We start from the raw sequence: 19,315 nt of genomic DNA on the forward strand, positions 1-19,315 counted from the left end.
TTATTACACATAGACCCCTCTAAAAGAAATTTGCACACCTCAGTCTGCTTCAAAATCCAGCCAACGCTGCAGCAGTGACTTATGAGCTAAACAAACAAAGTAAACACACTGATGGTGTCTGTGATAACATCCTTGGCAAAATGAAAGAATGAAGGTCAGTAATTGGGAGACGGCAGGCGCACAGTGTTTGATTTGGGTTTTTTTTTTTTTTTTTTTGCTCCTGGCAGGGGTCCAGGTGGGCGCATGCGGCAGGCTCCAGGGCAGTGTAGGAGCACGTCTGTGCAGAGGTTAAGAAAAGCAATTAATCGGCAGCAGAGATAATCAAAGGAACCTCCCCCTCCAGACACCTCGGCGTGTAGGAGAGGCAGGAAAAGAGCGAGCAGAGGAACGGAGCGAGACAGGCGGAGAGAAGATGATAGGGAAAATGCTTGTTTACAGGCGCTGCTGGTACGATCAAAAAGAAGTGGGGTTCAGCGCCGCCACCGGGGCCCCTCCGTTTCAGGTGGAATTGATAACACTTCAGATGTACAATTCGGTGTTTGCGAGAGTGCTTTTACCTCCCGGTGAGAAGGCAAGGAGTTTTCACAGTCTAAGCTGCACTTCCTTTCATCTCTGATTTTTGTGAAGTACCAACAGATTGTCAATGGCGAGGAAGACATTTTCCCACACATAATCAAAGAATGCAGTCTGGTGTGCCTGTGCTTCCCTGCAAGGAGATGCTGGTTTCAGACTGAACGGTGCAAATGGAGCTAAAAAAAAAAAGAAAAAAACTGATTATGATCTCTGCTAACTCAACTTGTGATTACATTAATTTAGCTGTGAAAACAAGTCCCTAACAGAAACTCAATTAAAGTGGAGAGCATCAAACACTCTGGTTTCTCTCCTTTTCCCAACGAGCAGTAAACAGACATAAGCCGTTTCAGAACGGCAGAAGATATTCTCCATGGCCCCACGAGGCATGAAGCTTGTTGCTCCCTCTGCTGGTTCAAGTCTCCCTTTGGGGATGAAATCTTACTGATAATCTCTGTTATGCAGCACCTTGCAACTTTCTTATGATACATGCCACACTTTTCAGATTTTGAATTCTAAGTACTGCTGAAAACCATGCATCATTTGCCTTCCACTTCTCACACGCGCTACTTTCTGCGCATCTTTGCAGGTATTTTATGATGAATATGTATGTAAGCTTAAACAAAAACCCAATTAAAAATATACAAAAGCCTAATTGATCGTTGTGAAGTACGTCAAAATCCGACAGAAGCCCAGACAGATGCTGAGCGGGTCAAGTGACGGAGCTCCTGCAAAGTCTTGATTAGATAATTTTCCATCCATATCTCAGCAATATGCTACAAAAGGAACAATGAGCTTCTCATTACACCGCTGACAGGCTCAGCATCTGTGGATTGCTGTCAGGAGCAAGATGTTCAGAAGAAGCAAACTTGTTGATTTAAAACAAGCAGACATCACAGACATGTCGACTTGGAAATGAAGTGTAATTCTTTGAGAAGAGGTAGTTTGGAGAGAAATATCAGTTTCTGCTTTTTTTTTGGTCACACTTAAATGTTTCATGCTATGGGTCTCAACAATGACAGCAGAGTGTTTATTTTACCTCCAGATATGCTAATGACATAACTTTTATATATTCTGAAATAGTGCTGCCTTAAACATAGGTGCTAAAAGTGTGGCCCGCGGTCCATTTGAGGCCCTTGGAGAGATTTTGCAATTACAATTCAAGAATGGTACAAATTTTGTGATTGATGCAAATAGACACCTATTAAAATATTTTTCAGGATAACAAGTTTATTTCAAAATGTATAATCTTAAAATGTAAAGTGTTAAGTACCACACAAAGTTTTTATCATTTTATAATCATAATTTTTTTTTCTTTCATTCTAGCTTGATAAAAAAGTAGGACCACAAACAGTGACACAACTCAAATGCAAACTTGAGGACACACACTTATTAAACATGATTTGATTCAACAAGTGGCCTATGTGCTTTTGTTGGTGATGATCATGCATTAAACTTTTTTTTGCTTTGTTGATGTTTTTAAACATCAACAAAACAAAAAACAATCCACCACTCAATATAAGGAAGACCAATGGCCCCATTCCTAATCTACATCTAAAGTGACAAATTAAAATGTATTTTTCAGACATTAAAATGTTGCATATCTAATGTATTTTGAATTGGTAAAAAAAGGCCTATAAAATAAATAAGGTAAGGCAAAGGGTTCAGTAGGTTTCCGTTTATCTACTTTCATACACATCTGACTGACAGCATAGACACGGTAACTATGAGTGCTAAACACTAAACTTTAGTGGTTTTATAAGTGCAAACCTTTAAAACTGTTGTACATATTAAATCTGGACACTATTACATACATAAAGCACACTTAGAAATATTCACGTTGAAGGCAACCCTTGAAGTTTGGATGTTCTAGAATTGGGCCTCAGAATAGTTGTGCAGAAAAGTCATTATGGGATTAATGTCACATAAATCTCCTTCTGTCTAATGTCTGAGATTTATAAGTCACTGCATGCTCCTCAAAATAAGACATGACATTTACACATACTAGGAGACAAGTGGCTGTACTCAGAAGAGCTCTGCTGATGCTCCTTTCCACATGCTGCGCCAAAACCTACTCAGAATTGGCTAAAGAACCAATCTACATGCAGAAAGTGCTCACTTCTTTTTTTACCATCTTCAACATTTTCTTCGTCTTTCTGTCAGCAACTCACTTATTGCGAGAAAGTTGTGAGAACAATTTAGTCCGTCTACCAGCAAAGAAATAGATGCAGTGCCTCCGAGGGTCATATTTCTGACCATTTGGATTGCCTTTCTCCTCTCCCTCCTGCAGGTGCAATCTGATATTATTCTCAAGAAAGAAATAAAAAAGAAAGTGTTCTTTAAAAGTGTTCCTATTGCCAGTATTCCCACAGGATCAGCCTGCACCAGTAAACTGTGGCCAACCGGACTGCAGCAGTCCTTTCCTGCTCCGGCTCTAAGTTCATGTTGACCATAAAGTCAGCCCCTGTCAGCTGAAGTCACACCTGAATGCACTTATTGACATAAGCCTTAACTACCAGAGGTTAATTCAACAAGCAAAACATATTAAAGGGATTGCTGACCTTGTTTTAGAAGCTGTGGGGTAAACCCAAAGCAGTTCTGCATTTTATCTGACAAAGAAAAAACAAAAAGGCTTGACCATATATACGTCCAGTAATTTATCATAAGGTATAGCCTATTTTGAAACTGCACACTTATCAGAGCAGATTGTGTGCGGAGCACATGCAGTCCTAGTCTGTGCATGTGGGGCAGAAAGAGCTGCATCTAGTTAGTTAGGTCAGCTAATCAAAAAGATTAACTAAATAGTGGAGAACAGAGTGCATAGAAGATGACATGAAGCACAAAGTCCCACCCATCTCTGCTAAAAACTGAAATGAAGCAGAATGTCCTGCACCCTAAAGCATCGGATTCAAGGTCAAACTTCAGCAGAAATTTGTAGGAAAACAAAAGGATGTTCAAGGATATTCTTTTTACAGTTCCAATTTCCATTCAAAGTTCTTATGACTGATAATTTGTTAATTTTGTATGTGCAATACGTAAATGATCTTCACTTCATGAGCACATTTTTGAAAACTTACTTCACATAAAGTATTCATAATTCCTTTCAAGATAATTTGCCTCCAAGGTGTAGGATTGTCTTGTAATCTCTTATAGTGTCTTTGACTATGAATGTTTTTTTTTAATGTGTCTTGGCCTAACTTATCAACTGCTCAGGAATAAAATACTCCCAAACTTAACAAATTACCGTCAACTGAGCAAAGAACATGTCTTAAATTGGATTTTTAGGTTCTTTGTTTATCAGCAGTTTGTTACTGAGACATAATTTGTTTGCCTTTATAATCATCCAGAACAACAGACAACAGAGCCACAGGTACACTGGAATGGTGTAGATAGAAGCAGATTTATGGGCAAGAATGACACAGACCAAGTCTGAACCTAAAGCCAGATAAGAACCTGCATAAGATCTATAAATGAGTTTAAAGATCCATCTGTTCTTAGTGAGCTTACGCTGTATTCCAAATTAAGAAAACTTTGGTTCAAGCATATATGCAAAGCTAAAAGAGACATACTCCAAAAGACTTGTAAGTTTGTAGTATTTTGTGTTGACGTATCCCAAAAGCAAAGTGTCAATGGGACAAGAAAAATGTAAAAAATGTGAAGGGGTAAGAATACTTTTGTAAATTCCTGTATCCCTACCTAGAAATATATCAACTTTTACTGTATATTGCATAATCTTTCATAAAACAAAAATGAATGGTGCTCCTGGTTGGCTGCATTGCAAAAGTCAGCCAGCAGCACTTTGATATTTCAGCTTCCCAACCTGCATTTTCTAGTATTTTAGGGGTGGGGGGTGGGGGATCCACAAATAGGTGAATTTTCTGTGAATAATGTGGAGCTTTGTTCCACAGAAAAATATGTCATTGCTGAACCAGTGTAAATGTTGTAGGTTCTATTATTGATACCGATTCGCAAAGAGCATCAGCTTTAGTAAAGCATCTGAAAAATGTGTGTTTTCTCAAACACAGTTTCTCACAACCAAAAGAGAGGAAAACTGTGAAAAATCTGTACTTCAGAGTCTAATGTAGCTTCAGCTAGAAGAAGTCGAGTTGTGGATCAGTGTGTTAATAAACTGACTTTTCTTCAAATCTCCATAGTAGGAATCCAGAGAAACAGCACTAATCGTTGCAAACTTTTTTTCTTTAAACCTTTTCTATTCTCATAAATGTTTTTATCCCTCTCCTGCTGAAAAGTGAGCTTCCTTTCCAACCATTCAGGCTACTGAGTCATTACACAGAAAAAAAAAGTGACTCACATGGATCAAGTACTGCACATAAGAGCGCACACAAAGGAGCTTTCATTTAGTCGAGCCACTGAGTGTGCAGTAATGTAACTGGAGCCTTGCTGTAGGCAGCAGCAGACACATGAAAACATATATTAGTTCTTACTGCTTCTGAGAGCATGCTGAGCAACCTGCAGCTCTTCCTTTCTCTCGCTCTTTTTTTTTCTAAACGTCTTGAATGATAAGAGTTCACCCGTCGGAGCCAGGCTTCCTACTGCTGGCATACATTTTGTTGAGGCAAAGTGAATATATTGCCTTTGAAGACCGTCCAGAGTCTGGGCAGACGGGTTGTGGCCTGGAAGTCCAGAGAAAAGAAAAAGACGTGCAAAAAATGTGTGATGAAACTTTCAGCACCACGGACAGCAGCCCTCAAGAAGCCATGGTGATGGGAGTGGCAGATGTGTGCAGAGACAGGAGAGTTCACTGAAAAGTGAATAAGTTTGGGTCGTAATTAAGCAAAAGCAGCTTCCTCCCGAAGCCCTTTTGCATGCCGGCCACCGTCATGTCGGCGCTGTTGAAAATAGATGCGCAGAGACACGCACATATGCAGGCATGCACCCTCCTTAGGCAGGATCCAGCGTTTTCCACAGTTCCCCCTCGTCTTTACCCGGCGCTCAAGCATGAGTGGATAATCTGGCCACAAGGACAGGCTGTCAACATTTCCCTTTTGCTTCCTTATTTATTTACTCCACCCATCATAAAAGTTGCAAAGTTCAAGAGGATCTTAGATCTTAGAGCGAGCTGGCAGAGCAGATGACCTGCTTCCAATGGGCCTCATTTTCCTCCTTAATAAAAAAGACAATTTTGAGACATAGCACATAAAGTAGATTGTAGATTCGGGAGAAAAATAATCACACTTTAAGATCGTTACCACAGATGACTGCCGGAATGTAAATATTACCAAGCTTATGTGGTTTGCTACTACAGAATCATCTAAATGAATTAGAATGTCATTAAAAAGAAAGACATTTAATTCAAATTCTGCAGTTCATATTTCATTATACATAGAATTATGTATTTCAAATGCTTGTTTATATTAAAACATCTCTGTTTTATAGACAACAAAACCAAAACTTCAGACTCCCTGAAAAATAGGTTACATAAAAAATTACTTTTATTACACAGTTATTGACCCTTTTTTTACAAGGAGGATAAGCCATAAAAGTTCATTGCAAAAGAAGCTTCCTGCTCACATAGTCCTCTATCCAAGAATATTAATGGTGAGGTTAGTGGAAGGAAAAAGTGCGGTAGAAAAGGGAGCATGATGAACATGGATAACTGCAGGCTTGAGAAGATTTTGAAGCTAAGTCCTTTTAAAGGTTTGAGGGACATTCAGTCTGTACTACAAGAGACACCAGATATAATGTATCCATGATATGATCTACCAGGTCTTAGCCACTGCTGAACCAGAGACAATTACAAAACCATCTTACAGTTATCTCTAAAGTATTCGTCGTGCTTCACTTTTTCCATGTTTTATGTTATTTACTTTTTCAAATTTGGATTTTCCAAATGGGAAATTTCCTCAAAAACATACAAACGCCCCATTATGACAATGTGGAAAAACGGGTTTTTTGAGATTATTCCAAATTTATTAAAAATAGAAAACCAAGAAATCACACTTGCATGAGAATTTAATATTTTGTTAGCCAAGTTTGGGAGCGATTAAATCGTGAAGTCATTTTGGATATGATCCCAGAAACTCAGCACAACTATCTGTAAGCAGTTTGTCCCATTTTTCTTTGCAGTTCTACTTGATCTCCATCAGGTGGTGTTTACACTCTGACCCGCTGCCAACTGTGGAACCTTATGTACACCTTTCCAAATGAAGTCCATTCAGCTGAATTTACCACAACTGAACTCAATTTAAGCTGTAGAAATCAGTGCAAACTTTATTTTATTTCATACAATATAATTAAGAGTAAGGCTCAAACATAACAAAATGTGGAAAAAGTGAAGAGCTGCGAATATTTTCCGGACGTACAGTATATAACAATTCTAACCATCACAATAAACTGAATTTGGTGTTTTCATTAGATGTAAGTACTAATCAAAATTAGCAGGAAGAAACACTTGAAGTCTATATGTGCAAAGAATCTGTGCAATACAGGAGCTTTACTTGCCAAATGGAAGTACTGAAATAATTTTACCTTTTGATGATATGTAAATTATTTAGATACAGATTTACATATCTTTAGTGACAATATGACTCTTATACTTGATTTAAACCTCTGGTTTTCTCTCCACAACAATCCAAGCTTCAAAAATATTCTCTAGCCGGCAGCATAACGAAAGTTAATGATTCTGTTTATGATTTCCAACTGAAAATGGCTACATTCAAAATCATTAAAGCTGATTTATGAACTTTTTCTTACCATTCACTTACAAATGGAAGACATTCATAATTTGTGCTGGGATTAAAGCACATTCCGTTCTGTAAAATGTTCAGCTCCTGGATTGATGTGCTAAAAGCAATTTTGCAGCTGAAATTGCTGGAGCTTTAATTGTTGAACATTTACAAAAAAAATATGCCATTCCCAATGACTGTGATTTTGAGACATGCTTCTGTGTGGTTTTTGTTTCCCTTTCGCTTGAATAACTCCTGCATTATGTCCCTCAGCGCAGCAAATCAGGCGCTCTGCCTTTTTTAAAAGGGTCTAATCCTCTTTAATTTGTGATTACTCGTAATTCAAATGGCAGCCCACTAAAGCATGGGAAAGTGATTGTTTAAGTGTCCTCCTCCGCTTCGGTTTTTTTTTTGCAACCTTAACGCCTGATCACAGTGGAATGTGAACATATCGTATGTATATCCTGAGCTCTCATGGTGGCATTCAAGTAAATTACCATAGAAATCGCTGTGGAGAATATTTTGGCATCAATCATGGAGCGTAAATTGCTAAATAGCTGGGAGCCCTCTTAGCATTCGGAGGGTGATTTCGCTAGCTTTCTTGTGTCAGATGATTTCAGCCACTCTGACAAATTAGAATGATAAGGGATTTCATGTTGCACACAATAAGTGTGTTTTTTTAAGGCAGAAATGACTGAGCTCAAGGAATGAATTAGGTGATTATCTCCAAACAGCAGCGAAACACCTGGGTGAAAACAGGCCTCACAAGCCTGGATTTTATGGAGTTAAAACAATGACAAAATTCACTAAATACTTAATAACTTAAAAATTACTTTGATACATCATTTATCAAATAGAATAGGAAGAACATATGTAGAAAATATATTAAATGTACATTCGGTTACATGTGTCATTAACTAACAATGTTGTTTTTTATTTAGAAAAAGTAAAAATATTTATTCCAGTCTTGGTGTGTTTTTTTTTTATTTGCCAGCCTTCTTAACATAAAACAGTGGGTGAGGCTAACACTGCTTGGCTCAATAATATTAGTCTAAAGTTGATTTTCTGTCCAGATCAATCAATCAGATATACATTTATTTGACATGCCATGAAGATAGTTTGATTTATTTCACGGCGTCCAACACCATAGAGTGGCAAAAGTTCCCAAATCCAGTTAAAATTAAGCCATTAAATAATTATTTATACATTTCAGAAATCCTTATTTCAATTACAGCTGCATTATCCCACCAAATAGTTACCTCCACGTGCTTTCAATAAGTACAAAAATTCAACAAATTTATAAATACATCATTAAATACTTACTTTGAGAAATATTTTACAAAGAAATACATATTTCACTCAAAACTTTATTTATTTTTTCTGCAGTTTAAATTATTTCATGAACACATTTTAAATTCTCATTTATTTATTATACATGTTAAATATAAAAAATGTTGACAAATGTATTTATATCCAACTTAATTTTAACTATGCCACGTTTAATAAATATTTGAGATATTTCTTGCATCGTGGCACTTTTGGCACCCCATACATGGGTCCATGTGACAAACTTTACCACAAAGTCACTTCCTGAAGTTTGAGTATTCAGATTTCACACACTTACCTGGAAACTTGGAAATGCAGAAAGTACCGCAGTGCATATATTCACAAGGTACGATCCCTTTCAGTTTCTTCATGCGGATACTGTTTATTCTGACTATATTGCTGGTTACTGTTAATTTTGAGAACCTAGGAAGTTGCAAAAGGCAACACTTCAGGTTGAAAGAACTTCAAAGTAACACAAATAAAGTTAGTAAACTTGCACCTGCTTATCCGTCGCTTTAAAAAAAACAAACACTTGTTTTCATAGCAGCTCGTTGGCGACAGACAGCTCATTTAACCGAGACGTGAAGGAGAAAGTTCCGCCCTACCTGCTCGTAGCAAGTCTCCCAGGTGAGGTTCAGAAGGCAGGAGGAGAACAGCTCATCTTCGGTCCGACCATAACCGTCCATGGTGAGCCTGCCAGCCAGCCGCCTCTGTCGGAGGAGATTCTTGGGTTTTGCTCTGTAAGTCTTCCCTCGACGAGTGCCTCTTCTGTTCTTGCTCTCAGCCCCGCTCGGCTCGGTTCAGCTTGTGAGGACGATATCAGTCGAACAGCGGCGGTATGCCGGCTGCTGCTTCTTTGGTCACGTGGTTTGTTCTCTCCCCAAAAACAGAGGTAGGATGCGTTTGGGTGCGGTGCGGTCCCCTCCCCTCAAAAGCACATCCTCCTTCAGGTGTCAGCTAAGGGTCAACGCTGCTCGCAACACAATGAAATCTGCTTTTGTTTCACAAACTTTCAGCTTTTCGGATTTGCTACTGCAGATGAAAATTAAAGGGAGCAAACATACCCAATTGATTTGATTGTCTCTTAATTGGCTCGCTGGTTGATCCCAAATACATTCCCATTTTCTCAGTGTTCTTAAACATTCAAGTTCCAGCTACTGCGAAACGATTCTTACAAGGATTTAGAGTTAGTTTTAGTACCACATGACTTAGTGTTTACGTCAATCCTCTTTACTGTACATCTAAACAACTCAATGTCATTATTAACATAATTTGTTTAAATAGTTGACAGTTGTAACAGTCATCATATCATTTACACACACTGTTATACTTTAAGAGTTAATTGAGATGAGGCTGCTGATTGTTGATTCTTATTTACCGTCAGATTTTACATTTATTTTTACATTTATTCTATAAATATTGTTGCATACATTGGGCATTTCTCCTCTTACAAACCACAAATGATTACCTCTTTGCAGTCAATCAAAACAATTGCAAAATACAAAATCTTTGGCTAGTAACATACCAAATTATTTATATTTAAACAAAATAAAGAAAATACCTAAATGAGAATGTGTGACCTGACAGGAATGTGTACTTAGACTATTTTATTTTCACTTCTTGAAGGTGACAAAAATTCAACTAGCCACCTTTTTGACATTGCTACGTTTAGAATGCAGAACTTTATTAGATTCATTATTTTGTTTTTAATCATGGTAGGATTTTAGCATAACTCTAAGGTTAAAGGGATATGCAAGCTGACAAAATATTACTGAAATATTACAAACCACGGTCTTACATGTACAGATGTTGTGCTTTTCCTCCTGGTCTTCAATGACATCTTTCTCACCCTCCTGCTGGCTTTGTTATACTGTCTGCTATAGGCTAACATCCATCTTTATCATTCGTCTTCCTTCACAAAGACTGCCGACATTAAATTTTCTTAGTAAAGCTAAGCCTGGAATTCAGCATGGGCAGAAGTTGAATTATGTGGTATAAGTGAAAACCATTTGCATATATATGGTTTTACAACAGATGATGTAGCAAAATCAAATGTATAATCCGAGGTTTTTACCTACTAGTATAATCTGCCAATAGCTATTTCAGATACCCAGTTATAACACAGAATAATATACACCTCATTTTCTTCTTATTATGGTGCGTTATCAGAAAGGCATAAAACTTAGATTAGAAAAAATGACACAGCCAAGTGCAGCTGGCAGAGACACGCAGACTATTTTAGTGATTCTCAAATCAGCCGGTCTTTCTGAAAGAAAAAAGCAAGCATGAATCAAACAGAAGGTGACAGACTATTTTTCATGTAATTGGGTAGATCTTAAAAGTGCCGATACAAAAACAGAAAATAGGAAGAAAAAGAAAACTTAGTGGACACACTTACAACTTATTTAAATGTCTCCAGGGTGAGTCATTAAGTTTGCTCTCTTACATGCAGATCTTTTCTGATGGGCACAGTGCATGGAAATATTTGAAATCACAATGGTCTCAGCTCTCAATTTAAAATACAGTGATGCTAAAAAGAAAGTACACCTACTTCTAGTTGTTCAGTTTTATGCATTAAGATATTATGAACATGATACCTTCCTTTCCCGGTTCTAAAATATTTTAACTGTAACTTCAGAGAAAATCACATAAAATATTTAATTCTAGTTATCGTTTGTTAAAATAGTTAACTTTGAACAATTTGTGAAAGAACATCCCATGATTGAACCACTTTGAGTATCTATACCCAGATCTTGTTCTTTACAACAGTCCTTCTGTTGATTGAGTTTTAGGTACAGCTCTCTTATGGACCCACCACAGCATTTCAGTCAAGTCGAGGTCTGTACTTTTGAAGCACATTTATTATTTTCTTTTTCAGCCATTCTTTTGTGCACTTGCTGCTCTATCTGGGATCACTGTCCAGATTAGAACTCCATTATCTGCTCATCCTGTAATGTGTAATTGAGCTTCTATCTGTGTGTGTGTGTGTGTGTGTGTGTGTAAATAAACCTGCTGTGATGCAAGATAATGTGTTTATTGTATCACATTGCATTATATTATATTATGTTTCATTGGTATTGTACACTAAGGTACAAGAAATCCTGGGTTCATTAAAAATAAAAGGGAAAACACTATTTAAAAATGTACATGAGGAACAAACCAGCAAAACATATTTAAAAAAATTAGATACTTAAATAAAGTTTCAACTGTAAAATAGAACACAAAAACCCAATTATCAACTAATCAATAACATCTGATTAATGGTCCTGGATGCTGCTTTGCCATTTGATTCCTATGATCGTTATCATTTCACTTCATGATTATTTTTATTTAATTTTGCGGTTGCAAGATTAAATAAATATAACTGCAGACTGGATGTCAAGTTTTTAGAATGTTCCGATATTTTACATGTTGCATGTTTTAAACATTCTAAATGTTCTTGTAAACATGGCTGAAATCAATGCGTGTGGAATATTACAATGGACCTTCTTTGCCCTGGTGTCTATAAGCATAGCAGAACGTCTTTAAAGGAAGAATGTTTCTTTTTCTCCAGAATTAAACCAACCTATGATGGAATTCCTTGTTCTCCCCATGCAGCTTTGCTGACCGCAGAGAATCCTTCATTTTCTCCAAGCTGTTTAGCACAATTGCTGCTAACAGGCCTCATTTGGAGAACTGTCTTTCACCAACGCTATTTACCTTGATGCAAACCCCAGCAGTTGGATGGGCGAGTCTTGTCGACTCATCCGTCACGTCTGCTGCCCTCCTGGTTTGATCGAATGGGTTCTCCGTGCACGATCGGCACCCGTTTGAAGCCTGGTCAACGGGCATTGAGCTGGATCCAGAAATTGTCTGGGTATTTCCCCGCAGTAGCAGAGATGCTAGGAAAGACGGGGAATATGCTTCTCATCGTGGCCAAGCTTACGCATCTAATCGCGCCGGTTCTCATGAGGCCTGCTAAGAGTGTCGGGGCTGCAAGTTGTGCTAAAATACATCCCTGTGCATTTGAAAATAAAGAGTTTTGGGCTGATTTTGATCTTTCACTGACAGCTCTGGTGATTATTGTGTGTCATATTGTAATGAAATGTATTTTGAGAGGAAAAGAAAAGAAAGAATTGAATCAAGAATGTAGAGAGGTTTCTTCTTTAGCCTTATCTGTCACCATCAACCATAATCTTTCCCAAGCTGCAGATTAATTTAAAGATTACATAGAACCACAAATGTGCTTGCGCCCTTATTTTTTTCTTCTTGTATCTTCTTAGTCCCTTCTTTAGCCTGTTCCCCTCTTCTGCCCAGTGACACTTAAAAGCTTCCCTCTGAATCAAATCAACAGAGAGAGATAATTCAGCTCGGCAATGTAACAATTGTGCTGGCGCGATCTTTTTGTGGGGGCACCGCTACCATTCGCAGGTATCTCAGGAGGGTGGCAGCAGCAGTAAAATTGCAGTGAGAATGAGAGTTAAGGACTGCTGCCAATCCAGAAGATTAGCTAGGAAATAAATAGCTTCAAATCAAACATTGTTTCCCTTCTTTCGTTCTTTTTTTCTCCAGACGGTAGTAGCTGCTCATTTTTGCACAGGTGCCTTTAGTCGTTGCGTGATTCATCTCCAACTGGCAGCCGGTTTTAAACATGCAGTCTACATGCCATCTCGCACCTACATAACCAATCTATCAAGCCTAACCCAGACATTGCGTGCATATACTCCCATATCACAGAGAAGGCCCGGGACGCAACTGTCATAGATGGCGTGATTGAATTGTTCCCTTGCACTGTCACCAAAGGGGCTATTACTTCAAATTAGCATACAAATTCAAACCAGGACAGATGGATTTGTCACATTCCAGCCGCCGTCTTCCTGGAAGATTGGCTGTGCTTGTGCTGCGCGATGGAGATAAGACACCTGTCGTGGTGCTGTTTGGGGGTGAAGGACCGGCGTGGGATGGGAGGAGGAGGAGGACGACGAAAAGGAGAAGGAGGAGGAGGAATGAGTGGGTGGATGGATTTCCTGAAATGCTGAGGTGTTTTGCAATAAACTTTCTCTACCCCACGGTCTCAAATGATGATGAGGCACCATCCAGGACTCTGTGGGTGGCAGGAGATTGAGCTGCAGCGAGCTGGTGATTCACGCTGTTTGGAATGACGCCGAACAATACCTGCCTTGCTTTTTTTCTTGTTTCATTTTGTTTGTGTTTGCGACTTTCGGTGAGTTACAGCGCCTTGCAAGAGTATGGAAACCCCGTGCAACGTGTGTTTTTGGGACGTCATGCGATAGGCCAGACCAACCAAAAGTACGCACCAACCAAAAGCAGTGCATACTTTTGGACTTAAATGAAAAGTTTTTTGTTTGTACTTTTTTTGCAAAGCTTTTATACTCAGCTCTTCTTACACATAAAGTGGGATAAAGGATAAAGTTGTGGAGAAGCTTAAAGTAGACTTGGGTAATAAAACAATATCCCAAGCTTTCAACATCTCACCAATCATGTTTAATCCATTATTTGAGAATGGAAAAACTTAGGGACAACGGGAAACCAACCAACATATGTTGGTCATCCACTTTCACTGACATACCAGGCAAGGAGATTGGATTGACATACCAATCAGAGAAACAACTAGAGACCTATAGTTACTCTGGCAGAGCGGCACAGAACTCAGGAAGGGAGGTTCTATGTTAGAGGTTGCAGAAAAACTTTACATTGTGGTGGCAGTTCCCTTTCTTGTAGGTTAGTACCAAAACCATTCAGCTAGTTCTAAAATGAGAAGAATACCTCATTTGAAGTCCAGACCTAAATTCAAATAAATCTGAGGCAACACTTCAAAAACTACCTCACAGAAAAGTTGGTAAAATTTTACGATTTTGATGTCAAAAGCTGATAGTCACTCTCCGGAGTACTTACTGCTGAGATTGCCATGAAACATGATTCTCAAAGTATTAACCCACAGGGATGAATAGAAAGCAGATACCTCCATCCCTAGAATAATTGTAGAAAATTTTGAAGAGCATGTTTCCTTCTTCTTTCCCTTCAGAAGTATGCACTAATTCGTGTCAATCTGACATCAAATGTATTAAAGCTTTAAAGGTCTGGGGGGGGGTTAATACTTTTGCAAGGCACTGACTGTGCTATCAAAATTCAACATAAAAAACTGTCTCTAGTCTGCAGCTAGAACTGCGAGTATTGATGTAGACCAGCGGCAGGGTCAAATAAATTACATCCTTGGCCTCGAATAACCTTCACACTTTTAATAGCTTTGAAAAGAAATACATGCAAATACCATTTTATTAATATTAATTATCCAGTATTAATAGGTGTTGACAAGGATGTCTGAGTATACTCATTCATACAGACCATCATCACGGCGCTCGCGTCAGACGCTGGAGAAAATGCAGCTTGGAGACATAATGATTTTCATTTGTAATTATGGCAGCGTGAATCAATCGGAAGTACCGAGCATGAAAAACTGTTCTTACCTCAGGATCAATCCCATATAATTTCCAGATCAGCTCAGTCTAATGGCTTTTCTATTGGCCTGATTAGTCAGACGGAGACTTTTTGTGTCGCTCTGTGTGTTCCCGAGCAAAAGGCCGACCACTCAGAAACTCGTTTCCCCAACAGTCAAAAACATTGGAGCACACGTGGTTATTTCCTGACGTGGCATATTACAAAATCTGCAGGCTTAATTTAAAAAAACAGTCCCAATGCAGGTCTGGTATCTCTGCCTGCCTACATCCAGACGCTACAGAGATGTTGTAAAAATGCTCACTTGTTCATTGCTGCCTCTATTTTTAGTTAATCAGTGAACAGTTGATGTAAAAACAAAAAAAGAGTGAAATATCACAGATCTATTACATTCTAACTGCATTTGCCTGTAGAATAAATTCAAAACAAAATATCTTTCAGACTTAAACTACATTGCCAAATAGAAAACAGAGGAAATTATGATTCTCTCAACCCCACGCCTTTACCTTCCACATCCAAGAGGCGCCGGCCCAAAGCAGCGCAGCCTGAACAGGATCTGGCACAGCAGGGATTTTCACACTGATCTTGTTCTGAAACATTTGTAATTAACATTCCTCCTCAACTCCAACTGTTTCTCGAGCTATCAATACCCCAGTAAGAAGATTTAACGTCCCCAAAGAGGCAGGAAAAACGGGCTGGATTTCACAGGTCGGGAAGTGAATGATCTGAGTGAGCGAATGAGAAGTTCATTTGCAGATTATGCTTTAATTGTAATGATGACAGAGAGAAAGAGTTATTACAAATGCATTTTTTATTAAACTGAACAGCTGACGGGAAATGAGATGAACATTACATCAAAATGCTGTTTAATTACATCTGATCAAAAGCCACTCTTAATAGATTAATGCTGTTAAAGTAGCAATAAACAAAGGGATGTTGAAATTTACATAAAGTATCATGCATCAGACAGAATTTTTCATTTTCTGATAAGATATTTCTGAACCTATTTAGCCTGTTTGCAATGATGCTTAAAAAAGGTCCAGTAAATATAGCCCACAGTTCATGAATCATGAGAAAGCATTTGGTGCAGTGAAGGGGAAAAAAAAAAAACAGTCACACTGTGTCCTTCGTGGGAATTAAAAAGACAGAACACTAAAATGAGTTCATATTTACACTTTGTACTGCCGCAGCACTCGCAGGCCTTCTTAGAACTGAGTGTATTCCTTGGATGAGAGTTTTGCAATAATGTGCTCCAACTGTCTTTTTGCTTCACACTGAGGGAAGTTACTCATCTCGTAGTACTGCGGGGAAATTTTCACCAGCCTGGAAAAGAAGGTAAGTCAACAGTCACAAATTATCTCCCGTGTTTTCTTGTGGGGAAGAAAAAAAAACGAAAACAAAACAAAAAATACGTTCTTCCATATTCACGAGGCGACCGCTGGAGCAAGCACACAACAAATTTGGAACATAATTGTACGAGGTCACACGGGGGGAACAGAAACAGCTAAAAGGATTGTTTCAGGTTAGCTGGTTGCTCAGAAAGACGCACCGGTGTGACTGGCTTGTTAGTTTGAATCACGTATGTTGTTGTCACCGTATTTTTCAATTGTTTTTGTAATAAAGTATATAGCACCTTGCAAACTTATTCTTATCGATATTGTGAGATAGGATGGAAATGATACAAGGATTTCAAATAAAAAAATTTAAAAAAGACAAGGCCACAACTTCATGCGTCAATTTACAAGCAAGAATTCAAGTCTATTTTTCATCTGGTGCTGTCAATAGATTAAAAAATTCTATTAATCACATTAATATCACTATAGCGTTACAATTAATCACAATGAATGTCATATTTGCCAAATGTTTAACTTCATTTCCTTTCATTTCACACAGTAATTATACATTATTTAGTTTCAGTCCATAAAGCATAAAGAGAAAACATTGAAGTTTGTGGTTGATAAATTACAGAATGAATGAATAAAATACTTCTAAAAGGCACTCTTAAATTCTAGAGTGATGGGCCTTAAAGCTTGTTGAAGCCAATTTCTACACAGAATAATACAATCTGATAAATTTATCATAACTCAACATGAACAGAGTAGAACAGTGACATATTTACAAGCAATCTGAAACTCACCACTCCGGCTTGACGTCCGTGCACGTACGGATGTAGTTTTTGGTGGTGAGGACGAACTCGTTATAGAGCACCCACTCAGGTTTGTGGTCCAGCACAGTGGAGGGGTGTAGTTGCACCACCTGGTTGTCCTTTGCCGTCAGGTAATGGCCGGTGCGCTCAAGGTGAGCAACCTATTTACAGAACAGACAATTATGAAGGAAACATCCAAACAAATTGAAATACACTTTTTAAAATTTCTTTATTGTTGACCCGCATGGTTGAAAAAAGAGCAAGTACTTGAAGCCAATTTTTAAGCCCTCAAACGACTAATCCCCCCACAACCACCAACCCTCTAGTCACTTGGTCGAGGCTCTGTGCCGGTCGTGATTAAACAAGGCAATCAGTCTCAATAAAGGCCTTTCCAAACAAAGATGTGATAACCAAACACTGCGAACCCTTGAACATGAGCTGCAAATTTGTCTCTGAGATAAAGGTTAATGTTGACAAATATTTCAATATTAGCACCATAATTCAACTTGTCAGGTTGCTTGTTTCAGGTGGCCCTGAAAATGGCTTCTTGCAAAGCCACCATTTGTATCCCTGAGTAAGAGACAAATTAATAGGATTTCTTGTTATGTGGTTAAAACAAAACGGCACTAAATGTGTGTGTGTGCCTGTAGCTCCCCGCTGTGTTTTCAGCAAGTGTTCTGCAAATATGAAAAACCTGATTTTCGAAGGATCAACCTCTAAAAGGGTGAGCTTCATGGAGCAACAAATGAATACTTTTAGCTTAAATATGAGAGTAGCTCCACCAGACTGATCGCTGACCTGCATGAAAAAGCCAGTGACCAGCGCTTGTCGGATGTTGAGATAATAGTCTCTGCTGTTGAAATCGGCGCTGTTTCTTGGCAGGTTGAAGCGATCCATGATCCTTGACAGCTGCTGCCGAACGTTGTCTGCTGACATCAGCGAGCGGTAGTTTACAAAGTTATCGTAGCACCACTGGGTGGACTCGTGGTCTGTGACAAAGTGACAGAGAGGGATTTAGCAGGTCTGTCTCAAATATTAATATTACCGAGAACTTAATCTGCAGTTAATTTATTTGAATTATTTTGTATCTCTAACTTGCATGTTATTAAAGCCTCAAACTCTCCTCAAAATGTGAATACTAGATGATATTTTTAAAACAAATGTCTGCCGACTGAATTACAGTTATCACTTACTGTGGAAACATTTTGCAGGTAACATCTCCATTTTGATAATATTTATCAAAATGGTCAATTACTGATACAGGCATTATCATCCATTTATTTAAAGACTCCTTCACTAACTAAAGGATCACAGTTTGTTGATGATTTACTCAAATATGCACAGCCATTTTCACTAAATTAGAATATGCATTTTAATGAGTTTTGTTTGTCAGATTAACGAAACTTTTGAAAGTGACATGTATTAAACATACTCTTCGTTTAGCCTACTCTTATGTATTAAAATTGATCTGGTCTAAAATGTAATGTTTTCATTAGCAGTAAGCAGAAAATCATCACAATATACAGAAATGAAGTCTTAAAAACATCAGATTGTATGTAATTAATCTATATAATATGAGTTTTTAAAGGTTTTTGTGGATTTATTCATTAGTTACTAAACAGGAAGAAGGGAAGAAAGAGAAGACACACAGTAAATGGCCCAACAATCGAACAGGGGACAATGACATTGACCAAGCACTGATCCACCTGGTAACCCTACAGTGTAACTTTTCAATAATATGATGAATCCACATGTAAACTAGTGTAACATAGAATAATAAATATATAACTTACTCTGCTTAAAGGCGTGGTAAACGTTGAGTAACGTCATGTGGTCTCCGTCGATGTGGGCAAAGCGCATCTTGGCATCATCAGCCACCTTTTTGGCCTCCGTGGGTCGAACGAAGCACTGTGGGACTAAACAAGGTTGGTATGGGCCCCCCAGCCGCCCACAGGGATAAGTTAAGCAAATCCAACAGAGGGAAGAACAAGGCCTCAAACGAGGCACAGTGCATTGCCAAGAGTTTACGGGTGAAAAGGAGAGGAGGGTCTAAGAGAAGGAAGGATGATGGGATTCTCCATCCTCCTCCACAGTAGCCTGGTTTTAGACGAGTTACAGCTAACATCTGACA

The 19,315-nt window shown here is 38.4% G+C and overlaps 2 protein-coding genes across 5 annotated transcripts in view; both read right to left on the reverse strand.

The window, feature by feature from the left end:
• Positions 1–9,450, reverse strand: part of ppargc1a (peroxisome proliferator-activated receptor gamma, coactivator 1 alpha) — a 335,937-nt gene extending 326,487 nt beyond the window's left edge. For 2 of the 4 annotated variants that reach the window (XM_028038617.1, XM_028038615.1), the window contains exon 1: positions 9,188–9,444. In XM_028038617.1, the coding sequence (XP_027894418.1) occupies positions 9,188–9,268 (81 nt within the window). In that variant the 5' untranslated portion in view covers positions 9,269–9,444. Of the gene's footprint in view, positions 1–9,187 lie in introns of all 4 variants that reach the window. The other 2 variants (XM_028038610.1, XM_028038614.1) reach the window with 2 other exon arrangements.
• Positions 9,451–15,831: 6,381 nt separating this feature from the next.
• Positions 15,832–19,315, reverse strand: part of dhx15 (DEAH (Asp-Glu-Ala-His) box helicase 15) — a 32,557-nt gene continuing 29,073 nt past the window's right edge. The window contains exons 11-14 of the mRNA XM_028038978.1: positions 18,978–19,100; positions 17,983–18,173; positions 17,176–17,345; positions 15,832–16,361 (exon numbers count right to left, since the gene is read on the reverse strand). Coding sequence (XP_027894779.1) covers positions 16,244–16,361; positions 17,176–17,345; positions 17,983–18,173; positions 18,978–19,100 — 602 coding nt within the window. The 3' untranslated portion in view covers positions 15,832–16,243. The remainder of the gene's footprint in view (positions 16,362–17,175; positions 17,346–17,982; positions 18,174–18,977; positions 19,101–19,315) is intronic.

Source organism: Xiphophorus couchianus, chromosome 14 (genome assembly GCF_001444195.1).
Source record: "Xiphophorus couchianus chromosome 14, X_couchianus-1.0, whole genome shotgun sequence".
Classification (NCBI taxonomy): Eukaryota; Metazoa; Chordata; class Actinopteri; order Cyprinodontiformes; family Poeciliidae; genus Xiphophorus; species Xiphophorus couchianus.